We start from the raw sequence: 14,363 nt of genomic DNA, 5'->3' as shown, positions 1-14,363 counted from the left end.
ATTTCATGCCTTATGTCGATGGGCGACGATGACCGCTTCCCATCAGGCGGCTCGTCTGCTCGTTTGCTGACTATCACATAAAAAAAACACAAAGGTATTAATGGCCGTTTTCATTTTAATTTTTTGTTACAACTAGTTTTGTGACGAAATATATGGCGTCATATCACTGGTCATATATATGCAAATGTGACTTGTCTGACGGTACGTAGGCGTCACATTAAGCCATAGTGTACAAAATCATTTTTGAAAGTGATGTTATTCGTGTAAAATAAATAGAATCTTACTTTAACCAAAACAATGAAAACCGCTAAGTTTTGATCAGAATGGTCAACTTATTGTCTCGGTTTTCGTTATTTTGAACTTAATTATAGAATTTTAGAATTATTTAAGTGTAAATACAAATAGACGTTTTAATGTTCTGATAATATGAATTTCTAATTATACAAGTAATTGTAACTAAATTCACACTTACTAATGTTACTATAACGAAAACTTGCAATTTAGTTTAATTACTTTTATAGAAATCAAAATAGGCGTAAACTAAAATTATTTGAAAATCTTGTTTAAAACAAACTAATATTTTCATACTTACATTCCGAACCCAGTAGGGTTAGGTGCCTATATATAAAATGTACATTGTACATATACTGTTTAACTATCACCATATATGTATTAGGCTCTCACTATAATGGGTTTCAACTATTTCCTCGTTTAAATAATATACTATTATAGATTTTTTATTTAAATCTTAAGTGTATGCTAATAAAATAATAAGTCCAAAATTTTTTTTTTTTTTAGTTTATAAATCGTCAATACGGGTGTGACCTTCACATTGTAAATGCCAACCAAACTTACCCGTATGCCACATTTAGGGTCACTTGCACCATCCCATTAACCCGGGGTTAACCGGTTAATCCGTTATTCCATAGCGCCACTTGCGCCATCCCACTAACCCGGGGTTAACCGGTTAAACCTGGAGTTACCATGGTTACTTCAATTGGACACTGTGACTTGGTTAATGGTTTACTTACCTGTAAATAGGGTTTCTGGTTTCTCGACCTTTTTTATTTCTCGAGGCACAGGAATCCTCGACCAGGATTTCTCGAGTTTCTCAAGAAATTTTGAAACTTTCATAAGACACCATGTTATACTTTGTCAAGGGACTGTCTCATTTCGGGCGTAGACGGAGAGTCATAGTGTCTTTGTCTTGCACTGGTGCTGGCACCCAGAAGAAGGGGGTGAGTGTAGTTTTTAACCGACTTCAAGATTTCAAAAGGAGGAGAGGTTATCAATTCGGTTGTTTTTTTTTTTTTTTTTTTTTTTTTTAATGTTTGTTACTCCATAACTCCGTCATTTCTGGACCGATTTAGAAAATTCTTTTTTTGATTGTAAGTATATACATACAGATTGGTCCCGTTTTGGTCAAAACGCAGTTCTGATGATGGGATCCATGAGGAATCGAGGGAACTCCTCAAATCTTAAAGGCATACATATAGTGATTTTAGCATTTTCATTAACAAATCAAGCATTTACATTTAAAAAAGTGACATTTGATGAAGTGGAACTGCTGATGATGATCAGAACGGAACTCTTCAATGACGCATAGTTCACGTTTGGCGATTTGTCCTCTTCGTTATGATTGGTAAGCAAGTTAGGTTTTCAAGACACATTTTTGTCAAGCTCGAGTTCTGATCATGGGATTCATGAGGAATTGAGGGAACTCCTCAAATGTGAAGGGCATAGATATAGTGATTTTTGTATTTTCATCAACAAATCCAGCATTTCCATTTAAAAAAGTGACATTTGATGAAGTGCAGCTGCTGATGATGATCAGAAATATCAGAATGGAACTCTTTAACGACGCATAGTTCACGTTTGGCGATTTGTCCTCTTCATTATGATTGGTAAGCAAGTTAGGTTTTCAAGACACATTTTTGTCAAGCTCGAGTTCTGATGATGGGATCCATGAGGAATCGAGGGAACTCCTCAAATGAGAAAGGCATACATATAGTGATTTTTGTATTTTCATCAACAAATCCAGCTTTTACATAAAAAAGTGACATTTGATGAAGTGGAACTGCTGATGATGATCAGAATGGAACTCTTTTGGCGTTTTGAAGTTCACGTTTGGCGATTTATTCTCTTCGTTATGGACCCAGACCCAAACTTGGACCTGGACTTTTTTTTGAACTGCGATCCTCACAGAACCGAACTGCTATCAGAAAAGTGGGTTAGGTTAGGTTAGAACTGTGACCCTTACAGAAACGAAATGCTATCAGAACATTGGGTTAGGTTAGAACTATGACCCTTATAGAAACGAAATGCTACTAGAAACGTGGGTGGTTTTACCTCATTTTAGTTAGGCAAAAGATGCTGTCTTTTTCAGTTCATTGTCTGGAGTGCACCATCAACAATAAGTAACCTTTCAACGGCATCCCCCATTGGAAGTCGGTTTTTTTTTCTTAAAAATTATTTTTGTTTCTATTAACTGACAAGATTTGCTTGACCAACTATATTTTAATATTTCTGCTTTATTACAAATCAGACTTATATGTCGTAGCCGTCGTAGGTGAGATCAATAATCGAACATGGTAAATTTTTAGTTACCATCAATTGCACTTAATAATAAAAAAATCAACAACATACAAAAAAAAAACTAGGTGCAAGCGTGCGTGCCGCGATGTGATATATGCTACAGTGTAAACTCAAAGAAGTTTTACTAAGGGCCTGTTTCACAATGTCCAAGTAAAGTATATGATAGCTAATTAACAAATAAATTATAGCTGGTCAAGCAAATCTTGTCAGTACAAAAAGGCGGCAAATTTAAAAAAAATTAGGCGCGAAGGGATATCGTCCCATAGAAAATTTGAATTTCGCGCCTTTTTCTACTGACAATATTTGCTTGACCAGCTATAACTGCCAGATAAATCTACCTTCAGTTGTAAATGTATTTTCATTTCTCATGCTCTGAAAGAGGGTTATTGTTGTTCTAAAAGGTGTGCAGAAAATGATACGTGTCTGCACTAGAGCATTTTACGTTCGAAGTACGATTTTTTTAATTTTTTTACGATACGCAATTGAAATTTGAGTTTAAATGGATTTGTTATACAATTTCCATTCTAATATTTGACTCTCCATTCCATAAATAACGATACTTTTGCCTGAATTGTTAATTGAAAGTACCCTCAAGAAATACTATAAAAATGTATACTTGTCATGTTTTAAAAAAAACACATGCATTTTACTTTCCTTGTATTCGAAATGAAAAGTAGAGTGTTTAACTCGGGTGAAAGGCATCATTTCTGCCTCGGACTATTGGCGCTCTCACTGCGTTCGAGCACCAAAATACCTCGGCAGAAATGAGTGCCTTTCATCCCTTGGTTAACAATCTACTATTATCTACCAGTTAAGCTTATTTGAAGATTGTGAAACGCCAAAGACGACTTTATTCGTTAGATAAGTGGCAAGTAGCTTATTCAGGACTTTACTTGGACATTGTGAAACAGGCCCTAAGCACCCTAAGTAATATCAATACTCAACGTAACAATTGAAGCTGCTAAAATTGTGCTATTTTGCCAATAGGAATATGTCGATGATTTGATTTATCAATAGTAATTTCGTTTTGTAATATTGGCCACGGCCCTATAATTGGTTTTTTAGCATTAGAAAGAAGATAAACGATCTTGACGTCTTTATTTTGAAATAAGAAAACTTGAAAAATAAGTCACGGCAAATATAATATATAAATCATATACGATCATTTACATTATTTTGCTTTCCTAAGTAATAGTTACTAATTGTTTAAAAGCGGTTTTCAATAAGAAGGCACGTCAAGATTGTTTCTTTTTTCTAATGCTAAAAAGCAGTATCTAGTAGTGGTCAGTTATGCTACCTGCGTAGACACACTGGCACCGTCCCACCTCCAACGGACTAATGTAAAAGCGGGCGGAGCGGCGGAAAGCGCCGAAATTTTAAAACGTAATAAATATAAGAGCCTCGGTAGAGAGTATCATTTCGTTCCATTTGGAGTTGAAACTCTAGGTCCATGGGGTCCCAGCGCGCATAAGTTGTTTGCAGAAATCGCGAAGCGTCTGGTTGACGTAACTGGTGACCGAAGAGCTGGCGGCTTTCTCGCACAACGTATCAGCATTGCGAAACAGCGGGGAAATGCCGCCAGCATCCTTGGTACAATGCCTCAAGGGCCTATTTTAGATTTAAGCTAGTTATTAATTTCGTTTACGTAGTACCACTGTATATATCTTGTATGTAAATAAATTTGTGAATGTGGTGGTCAAGAGGTTGAGATTAGATGATTTTATCAAATAATAAAACAAAACAATAATGCTAAAATACTTTTATTTGAACTACAACACTACAATCATCAAGTCATAAATTAAGTACCTAATTTTATAAAAATATCTTATTACAATAATATTGGTAACTTATCGGTAACCTGCGTTGATTTCTACAGTATCTGTGGGGCTACCGCGAAAACCGACATTCGCAAATTGCGGGGATCTTTCTCTTTTACTCCAATGAAGGCGTAATTAGAGTGACAGAGAAAAATGCCCGCAATTTACGAACTTCGATTTTCGCGGTTATTACTCTGTTCACACGGACACTGATCAAACGCTTTTCCTCAAGCGTCAAGACGTAGCCTACACGCCAATATCTCAACTAGTGAATAACGAATATAAACCTTATCTATCAGCAGGACAATTGCTTTGACAGCGTCCGCCATGACCACTTTAGTGGTCGCTGGCGTGGCAAGCACTTATACAGTAATAATATATACTAATCTATGGCAGGCAAGACACGACAGCACACGACCTAGTTAGTGGCTCTTGGCGTCCAAAAGGTAGCAATATATGCAGAGGAGTCAAAAACCTTCGGGAAATCGGGGTATACCATGCATCTAGTATAACTGGATCGGTCATGAGGGGTGGGGGGAAATGAACGAACGGGATAGTCTTATGTAGTAGGAGTAGTAGAGAAAGCGCTGTTATTGTTTGTCCTTGTCACAGTCTCACATTTTTGCCCCATAATGCCCCCCCCCCCCCCCCCCACCCCCTAGCTACCAGCCCGGGTACGTTTTTGTAAGGATTTCGTCATACAACTTTTAAGACGTACAGACCTAGGTAATATTGTCTTCGGGTACCGCGATAGTTACTCATGAAATAAAACTGTGAAAACGGATTATATCACGTATATTGAATTTATAATACATCCCGACGTTTCGAACCCTTTAAAACTACTTTATTACTTACTTTACTTTTTTTTTCGTTTCTTTAGTTGAAAATAGTTGTATTGTATAACTAGCCTTATGAACCGATTTTGCATGTACAACCAGCCTTAAAGTTTATAGTTTATGGTTCACTATTTTTGTATGTCGGTATTTTGCACTTTGTAGCTTTTCCTCAGTCACCCGTTGACCACGAACGCTGTAAAGGGTTCGAAACGTCGGGATGTATTATAAATTCAATATACGCGATATAATCCGTTTTAAAATATTTAGATCAGTACGGCACGACGTACAACCGCCGCGGACACTCGTGCCTGAGGAAGGATTCCCAAAGAATCCGAAACATGTCGCCAAAAGCGACTAAAAATAATAGTGAGTAAAAACCGTACTGATCTAAACAGATCTAAATATTTTGAAATATGTCTCACGATAGTTTAAGTGCGATAATCCGTTTTCATAGTTTTATTTCATAAGTACCTAGGTTTTAATATGTCTATAAGGATAAGTAAGAAATTTGGGGTTTAGGGTCCGTTCATTTTAAGTATGATGTCCATAGGAAAGAATATTACTTAGAAAGTTTTAGACAATGACACGCTGAGTACGTTTCTGCGCACGTGACGATTGATAGATATGTCATGTCACTGAGTACAATAGATCGTGGTGTCATCGTTTGAATCGCCTTAGAATTATTGTTTAAGTATATTTTAAACATCCTAAAATATCTCAAGCTTAAACTTATCACACAGCTATGTTCTGAAAGGATCACAATAGGTAGGTAATCCATACTTCAATACTAATCCATACTAATATTATAAATGCGAAAGTCTCTGTCTGTCTGTGTGTTACCTATTCACGCTTAAACCGCTGAACCGATTTAGTTAAAATTTGGCATAGAGATAGTTTGAGTCCCGGGGAAGGACATAGGATAGTTTTTATGTCGGAGATCATCACTAAAGAGAGTGAAAAGGAAAGTGAGATTTAATGATTTGCCTGATAATTATGTCAAGCAATTAAGCTTATGCTCAAATTATGATTGCTAATTTGCTATTATACTTTATCCAGGCGCTAAACTTACTCTAGCTGCTGTTACTGATTCACGCAGACGAAGTCGCGGGCAAAAGCTATTATCTAATATGTGTCGTGTCCGGTTCACTTCAGTAGACCTCAATGAGCAGGCTGAACCGGATTTGCCCCGTTTCGTTCGTTTTGACGTTATTTTCAACTTAGGCCACTCATAATGGTAACAACAAAAATAACTGGAAAGATGGGATCTCAAGAACTGCTTAAGTACATAAGGCGGCTGGATGCAGAAAAGGAACCCCCCGGTTTATATACATGGTAACAATAATCAATCACACACATGATACGTTACCTAGCTGGTTGGTCCGCTTCGTGTTCGGTCCGGTTCAGCTAATAATAACCATAGTAGCTTTGATGATATTTCCGGCAAAGACAGGTAACCTAACAATATATGTGAGTACCTGTAATTGGCTTTGTATTGTTACCTAAATCAGCATAACGTTTTTGTAGCTGTTGGTACTCCATAAAAAAATAAAATAAAAATAAAATAATAACAAAGAAAAATGGAAAGAAAAAAAATTGCTAGCCAGACGTCGCAAGTCCGGTCCGGTCCGTGTTCGGTCCGGTACGACACGGTCCGGTTCAGTTGACGTCGTTGAGCCGGGTGAACCGGATGGGCAGTACGGCGACCGGTTCCGTTTCGTTCGCTTTGCCGATGTACACGTTCCACGTGCGCTTCTCAAGGTCGAATATACCTGAAACAAATGTAAAATAAGTAGTTAGGGTTAAACCCCCTGGTTCATGCTCGGCAAACTCGGCTCCGTTCGGCTCAGCATTGCTCCGAGAATTTATTAGGGTTGACACAACTTGACGTCCCTTTGCATGTACGACCACAGATAAGATAATGACTTGAATTTTGACAACTAAATAGCCGAAAGGGATAGTGCCATCTATTTAAAAGGAACAACATGATTCGACCCTGAACCGCTGTCAAAGATCGGTTTTGTAGGAAGTTTCCTTTATGTACGGTAGTACTATTATTTATTCTGTGGTTAAACCAAACTAAGCTGACAGCGAACAGCGATTTTAATAGACCAGACTGTGCAAGGGTTACTTTAAACGACAAACTACTATGAAATTATTACGTTTAGCCAGCTTACCAACTTAGCTTGGTCTAACTCTATTTGTGATACAACTGGAGAAAATAACCAATATCAAACGAGCGTTGAGACTAAAACATGTGTGAACGCGGGTATAATTATATTACCACGACCCACGACATAAGTTGAGAATTGTCTTTCTGCACGTTCATATCAACATTTTACAATACGTATCTACATTGATGGTATGACCAGCAATCTAGCCGGGTGATACCCTTCTCGCAAATATGACCTAATTCTATAGACAGCTGTATCTGTGGTCTTCTCCGTTCTTAAGCTCACGTAATTTGTTATTTTACTAGTTTTACTACACATACTTTCCAGTGCCTTTCGGGCCTGTTTTGCCACACGCAGTGCGTCTTGCCATCGCCTCGGGATCGCACAGGATATCCGCTACATCTCTTCTTGTTTGTGGTAGGGCGTGTTTTACATATAGTTGGTCAAGCAAATCTCGACAGTAGAAAAAGGCGCGAAATTCAAATTTTCTATGGGAAGATATCCCTTCGCGCCTACATTTTTAAAATTTGCCGTCTTTTTCTACTGACAAGATTTGCTTGACCAACTATATTTATTACATTATTACTAGGGATGTACCGACTAGTCGGGAAAGCCGACTATCCGGCCTCATTTGTAGTTGGCGACTAGTCGGCAAAAATGCCCGATCAGTCGGCACTTTATAAGTGACAGAAAAACAGGGCAAAAAGAAATAAAGAGCAAATATTTCTTCAGCTTTTTACCTATTTTACCCCAAGTCCTCTTTAAGGCGCTTACGAAAACTTTTGTTCGAATTATTGACCGTCGCGGTCGCTTTCTTATGTCCGATTGTCGGTTGTCGTATGAAGTATTGTCGTATTAGTAATTTTATTTTATTATATTTTTTACCGTTATGAATAGCGTGACGAAAGGGGTAAAACGATTGTTTTTTAAGTCCATCTGAACCGAACATAGACGAAAGTAATGATCTGGCCCACTAGCCGACTAGTCGGCCGTCTAATCGGCCATCCGACCTCCGATTAGTCGGCTAGTCGCCCAAATCAATAGTCGGTACATCACTAATTATTACACATACCGGTAGCTATAGTCTTGACGAAGGCGTCGGGCATGTCCTGCCATACGGAGTACGTCTTGCCTTCGGCATCGGAGAGGATATCCGCTACATCTTTTCTTGTTTGTGGCGGGGCGTGTTTTTGTATGGTGCATATACGAGCCATACTGCTGTCTATTATCGTGCCTACTACTTCGGTCACGTTCAGGTTTTGGTAGCTGGAATGAGGGGAAAATGTTCTAGAGTTATTCTTATAAAATATTTGTAAGGTCGGTTCGGTCGGTCGTTGCCTATAGACGCATGTACCCACACTAGATACACAGTAAAGGAAGGGTTAAATAAACCCCACACCTACCTAGCGTCTCTGCCATCTCTCGCGTGTCGGTGTCTAGTCAACGCTATGGCTGCTGCTCGACGCAACGTTGGCGCAACTGCGCAGCGACGCCATTTTCCATAGCGCTGACTAGACGCCGACATCCAAAGACGCTAGTGTGGGGTGGTCTTAAGGGGTGCGTCTCATAAACGTGAAACCGAGCGACCAGGGGTAAGAGAAAGACATATTCATGTATTGACAGTTTCATGTATGGCAGCATATTCCTTTTTCTCTTTCACTCTTATAAATTTCGGTATTTCGCCGTCGCCTCCTTGCTATGATGCCATAACCCGACCATGAAAAAATGCCCGGTCGGTGATAAAGACAAAGCATGGCACTATTTTCACTTTCCTCTTATAGGAATCGCAATAATACTATCTCTATCAAAGAGTGCCAGGCCCTTGGTTGACAAGAAGCCGACGCTGAAAAGACGATTAGTGTGGTGTCTCTCTTAATGGCCCTTCAGACGGAACCACACTTTTCCCAGTAAGGGAAATGTTAGCCATATGTACACCTGTATAGGTATTATAAAATATGGGTGGATCAAATTCAAAATATTGTACCCAACATCTACTTATGTAACCCAATATTCATATGAAAATAAATCATTCATTCATTCATCATTCATTCATATGGTCAGTGGATGAAAATAGCGCGTTCATGTACTCATGACTTCAATTAGACTATACTATATCAACTCTCCTTTAGGAATGCTCTAAAGTTAATAAATTAGTTTCTCACTAGTGAGACAAACTTTCACAAAATACTCGAAGTAGGTAGGTGATATGTACGTATGGTTATACTCACGATATACATAGGAGACGTATTAGTTTTCAATAGGGGGTATTACTGCAATGTTCTGCCACCAGAGTGCACCACTAGCCCGTTTAGTAAACCATAGAGTAACTTATACCAAAGATAAATATAACTCCGTAATAGATGGATACAGTCTAAGGAAAAAAACGTGCCTCGAAAATCAAGAAAATTTGATTCTTGTTCAGAGGGCGCTACTAGCTTTGGCCTACTGTCGTATAGATGGCGTTGACGGTTTCTTTTGCTATTGAACAATTTTAACGCATATCAGTGAAAGAACATGGGTCAAAATCATAAAAATAATTAATGCAAATAAAAAAATCATTTTTCCACATTTAAATACATTTTATCGTATTTTTATAAATATTTATTTTTAGTTTTAAAGTGTGTCGACAGATGGCAGTGAATTTACTGGGGTTACAAAATTTACTATGACAGTACCGCTCTAGTATAAGTTACTCTATGCTTATACATACTGTGCCTTTTACAGTTTTTTGACAAGTTTTCAGAGAATAAAATATGATATGATGCACCAAGGCGGTTTGTTTAAAGAACCTACCGGGAAACAAACGAAATTTCGCTATCTGCCTCTTTATCGCTCGAATATGCAAGAGTGACAAAGATGTTAGATAACGAAATTTCGATTTTCTTGTTTTGCGATAGACCCTCAGATTGTGGTAGCCGGCCTGCCCAGAGTTTCGTGTAATATTCCCTATTGTCGAATTGCCCCTGGTATAGATACAATTTTCTCTACTGAGCTCGTTCACTTACCTGTACTAACAATGATTTCTTTTGTGTGAGTGCAATGGCCGCGATTGTGCCTGAGGCTCACACACAATGGCCACGCGCTCACATAAAAGAAATAATGGCTTTTGTTTAACAGAATGCCATTGTTAGTACAGGTAAGTGAACGAGCTCAGTAGAGAATATTTTATCTATATTCTATACTCACATGTTAGTGTGTGCAAGGGAATCCCGCTCGTATTTCCGCACGCTGACCGACGAGAAGCTCCCGTTTGGGTCTGGAGCTACCTCGGCGTTGTACAATCGTCGGGCGCCCCACGGTTCCGACCAGATCATGTTGATATTGAAACCTGAAGCATTAATTTATTATTATTATTATTGTGGTAGAGTATGTACACCAGAAGACCGGCTACACTCTGAGGATGCTTCAGCTTCTATCGCGCCACTACGTGCACTTCAACTCTTTTGTGGAGCGCGTGCCGCGACCGCTGCAGGGGACCATCGAGTGCGCCGACTTCTGGCCGAAGGGTGTCGTATTTCCGAGGTTTCGGGGCAAACTGCCCAATTCGACACAAGACCAGACCATTCAACGGAGCCACGCCGTTTCGTCGCCAGTGAAGTTTGTGTTGTGAAGAAAATTGTTTGTGGTATTGGCATATTCAGAAAAAAATTCTGGCTGAAAGTTAAAGTCCAAATTTTTGTAATAAGAGCTCCATAAGAATCAGAGGTACGAGACGACATATCAAAGCATTCGAATGCGAAGACGGAGCAGAAATCCTGTACTAAAAAGTATATCGAAGATCCCTCCCTCCCTCCCGAAGGTCTCTCAAGATATGTATGGTTGAATTAAGAAAGGTAAACAAAGGTAAGCTTTAATTACACTTGAAAACTTGGTATTTAAATTTTCATACGAAGAGATCCGATTTTGTTGGTATTGAGTAGGTGTGTATATATTTATTTTTCACCTCAGCAGCTCGAACAAGCCTACTTTCGTTACTCCCTGGAGTGAGGAAAGTGCGACTTTAAACCGGGAAAATAAACACTCGCAAGAAAAACCAACTTTCCCCTCTTGTTGCACAAATAACTATTTCATTTCTCATGCTCTGAAAGAAGGTCATTATTGTTTTAAAAAGGTGTGCAGAAAATGATACGTCTCTGCACTAGAGCATTTTACGTTCCAAGTACGATTTTTTTATATTTTTTTACGATAAGCAATTGAAATTTGGGTTTAAATTAATTTGTTATAAAATTTCCATTCTGATATTTAACTGCCCATTCCATAAATAACGATACTTTTGCCTAAATTGTTAATTGAAAGTACCCTCAAGAAATACTATAAAAGTGTATACTGACTATACTGAGTAATGTTTAAAAAAAACACGCTTTTTACTTTCCTCGTATTCGAAATGAAAAATAGTGTTTAACTCGGATGAAAGGCATCATTTCAGCCTCGTACTATTGGCCAAACAACCTCGGCAGAAATGAGTGCCTTTCATTCCTTAGTTAACAATCTACTATTTAATATCACCAACCAGGGAAGGCGTAATAGGCGTAGATTTGTAGAATCGCTAAAAAGGCAGAGCAATTAATCATGAGAGTTTTCCATGTAGTAGCGGATTTAGGGGACAGTCACTCTGGGTTACAATCTTACCATTGCCAGCTCCAAGACCGTCATCCCGCATAATCTTCTCAGCTTCAGCAAAATTCTTGGCCGCCAGTAACGCTCGTGTGATGAACACGCGTGCTGAAATATACAAAAGTTAATTTTGAGTCTAGACTAGATCATACATGCGATAAGATCGAAATTTGCTTGTAAAGTTGGACAATGCTACGTGCGTGGGTATCCCAACTAGCAAATTAAGTCGTATAAGCTTCACTCTTACGACTGTAAGTCGAAAAACAGTCGTGCTCGTTATCAAAAAGCCGTATAAAAGCAACTCTCTCGACGAAGCGTTCAGCATTGAACGCTTTTTTGCCGCATAAACTTGTCGAGTAAACGTGATTTCGACTCATATCGCTTTTACTCGATAACTGTATAAAGGTATCTCTCGATCGCCTTCTTACGACTGATATGTCGTACGAAGGTTGTAGAAAAGTAACCAAATTGCTAAATTGTCGTCAAATTAGCTTTAATAGCATCATCTTTCGACATTCAGTTCTTACAGCACAATTGCTAAGAAAAAGCGGTTCATTCAACAAAACAGTCGTATAATAGCTGTCTGCAAGATTTTCTTTCGACTTGAATATTGAAGTTGACGCTGTTTTTAGGGCTATCATACAGCTTAATATTCGGATGAAAGCTCTTTCTAACATTTTACAGCACTTAATCGCCATTTTGTTGATCCCGTAACAATAAAAACCGGCCAAATGCGAGTCGGACTCGCGTTCCAAGCGATTTTCATTCCTTAGTAGCCAGTCATGTGGCCCGCGTAGCACAGGGACGGTATGCTAGTATACTAACGTGTGCCCCCCGGCTTCAGCCGCAGCGGGCTCAGCGTGTTGATGTAGAACAGTAGTCCATGCTTGTTGAACACCGTGTAGTAAGCGGCCTGTATAGTAGTGTTACAGGGACGTTATAGTAGTATACTAACGTGTGCCCCCCGGCTTCAGCCGCAGCGGGCTCAGCGTGTTGATGTAGAACAGTAGTCCATGCTTGTTGAACACCGTGTAGTAAGCGGCCTGTATAGTAGTGTTACAGGGACGTTATAGTAGTATACTAACGTGTGCCCCCCGGCTTCAGCCGCAGCGGGCTCAGCGTGTTGATGTAGAACAGCAGTCCATGCTTGTTGAACACCGTGTAGTAAGCGGCCTGTATAGTAGTGTTACAGGAACGGTATAGTAGTATACTAACGTGTGCCCCCCGGCTTCAGCCGCAGCGGGCTCAGCGTGTTGATGTAGATCAGCAGTCCATGCTTGTTGAACACCGTGTAGTAAGCGGCCTGTATAGTAGTGTTACAGGGACGGTATAGTAGTATACTAACGTGTGCCCCCCGGCTTCAGCCGCAGCGGGCTCAGTGTGTTGATAGAGAACACTAGCCCGTGCTCGTTGAAGCCCATCGTGTAGCCCGGCATGTTGCCAGCGTAGCACAGGGACGAATACCACTCATCTACGGCCTGAAATACATGAAATGTCGGCATGAGATGGAGTAAGTTCAATACGGTTAACTGGTGGCTGCGTGGTAAGAGTAACTGGCCTTCTACGGGCATGTTTACAAATTGATTAGTGTTTATAGTGTACAAACGCAAGTAGCAAGTGTATGAACTCTCAATAAACACTATTAACCAATGTGCAGGCCAGCCACAATTAGCAAAATTGACCCTATGTACTTTACAAGTAAAATATGCCCTTTAGAGCCATAAAAAATTAAGCCTTTTTGGAAGTCATTTAAATTGCCTTTAAGTCGCTGTGGCCGAAATCGGTCAGGAGAGCATCATCATCACTGACGTGTGGAAGTATTGCTAGTGCTGCCACAAACGGCTAATTGCTATAAAATTATAAAATTAGTAGTGGCACTGCAAAGTCGGTGCAAGTTACCTTACTCGTACGAGTAGATGGACTCTATTATGCCTATAGATCTGTGACATACCGTAGTCGAGTTAGGCCCACTTGCACTATTCCACTAACCCGGGGACTTTTTTTATTACGTGGAGTAATGCATTTAGTTTACGGGCCAAATACCGACTAAACCCTCCACGGTAGGTATGCCTGTCTCGCAGCAATGGTGGCGGTGACGCGGACGCGTAGGCCACATTCGCACGAGAGCTTAAAAAGCGTTGCGTGTGTGACGCACACATAAGTAAGAGCGAGAAAGCGATATCTCTTTCTCGCTCTTACTTATGGGTGCGTCACACACGCAACGCTTTTTAAGCTCTCGTACGAATGGCCCGAATGGGGCCGTAAGCATTCCACCGCGAACACATGCAGTACAGTACAATTTGACACTTCGTTAACAATTTAACCGCTTA

General features: G+C 39.7%; 1 protein-coding gene across 4 annotated transcripts in view; it reads right to left on the bottom strand.

The window, feature by feature from the left end:
- Positions 1–6,318: 6,318 nt before the first annotated feature.
- LOC134754557 (beta-alanyl-dopamine/carcinine hydrolase) overlaps positions 6,319–14,363 on the bottom strand; it is a 93,121-nt gene continuing 85,076 nt past the window's right edge. For 2 of the 4 annotated variants that reach the window (XM_063690865.1, XM_063690867.1), the window contains exons 6-10: positions 13,379–13,511; positions 12,049–12,141; positions 10,606–10,747; positions 8,492–8,685; positions 6,319–7,017 (exon numbers count right to left, since the gene is read on the bottom strand). In XM_063690865.1, the coding sequence (XP_063546935.1) occupies positions 6,905–7,017; positions 8,492–8,685; positions 10,606–10,747; positions 12,049–12,141; positions 13,379–13,511 (675 nt within the window). In that variant the 3' untranslated portion in view covers positions 6,319–6,904. The remainder of the gene's footprint in view (positions 7,018–8,491; positions 8,686–10,605; positions 10,748–12,048; positions 12,142–13,378; positions 13,512–14,363) is intronic. The other 2 variants (XM_063690869.1, XM_063690868.1) reach the window with 1 other exon arrangement.

This window comes from Cydia strobilella, chromosome Z, assembly GCF_947568885.1.
Source record: "Cydia strobilella chromosome Z, ilCydStro3.1, whole genome shotgun sequence".
Taxonomy (NCBI): Eukaryota; Metazoa; Arthropoda; class Insecta; order Lepidoptera; family Tortricidae; genus Cydia; species Cydia strobilella.
Note: the sequence above shows the minus strand (reverse complement) of the source record. Positions and strands in the feature narration are given on the sequence as shown.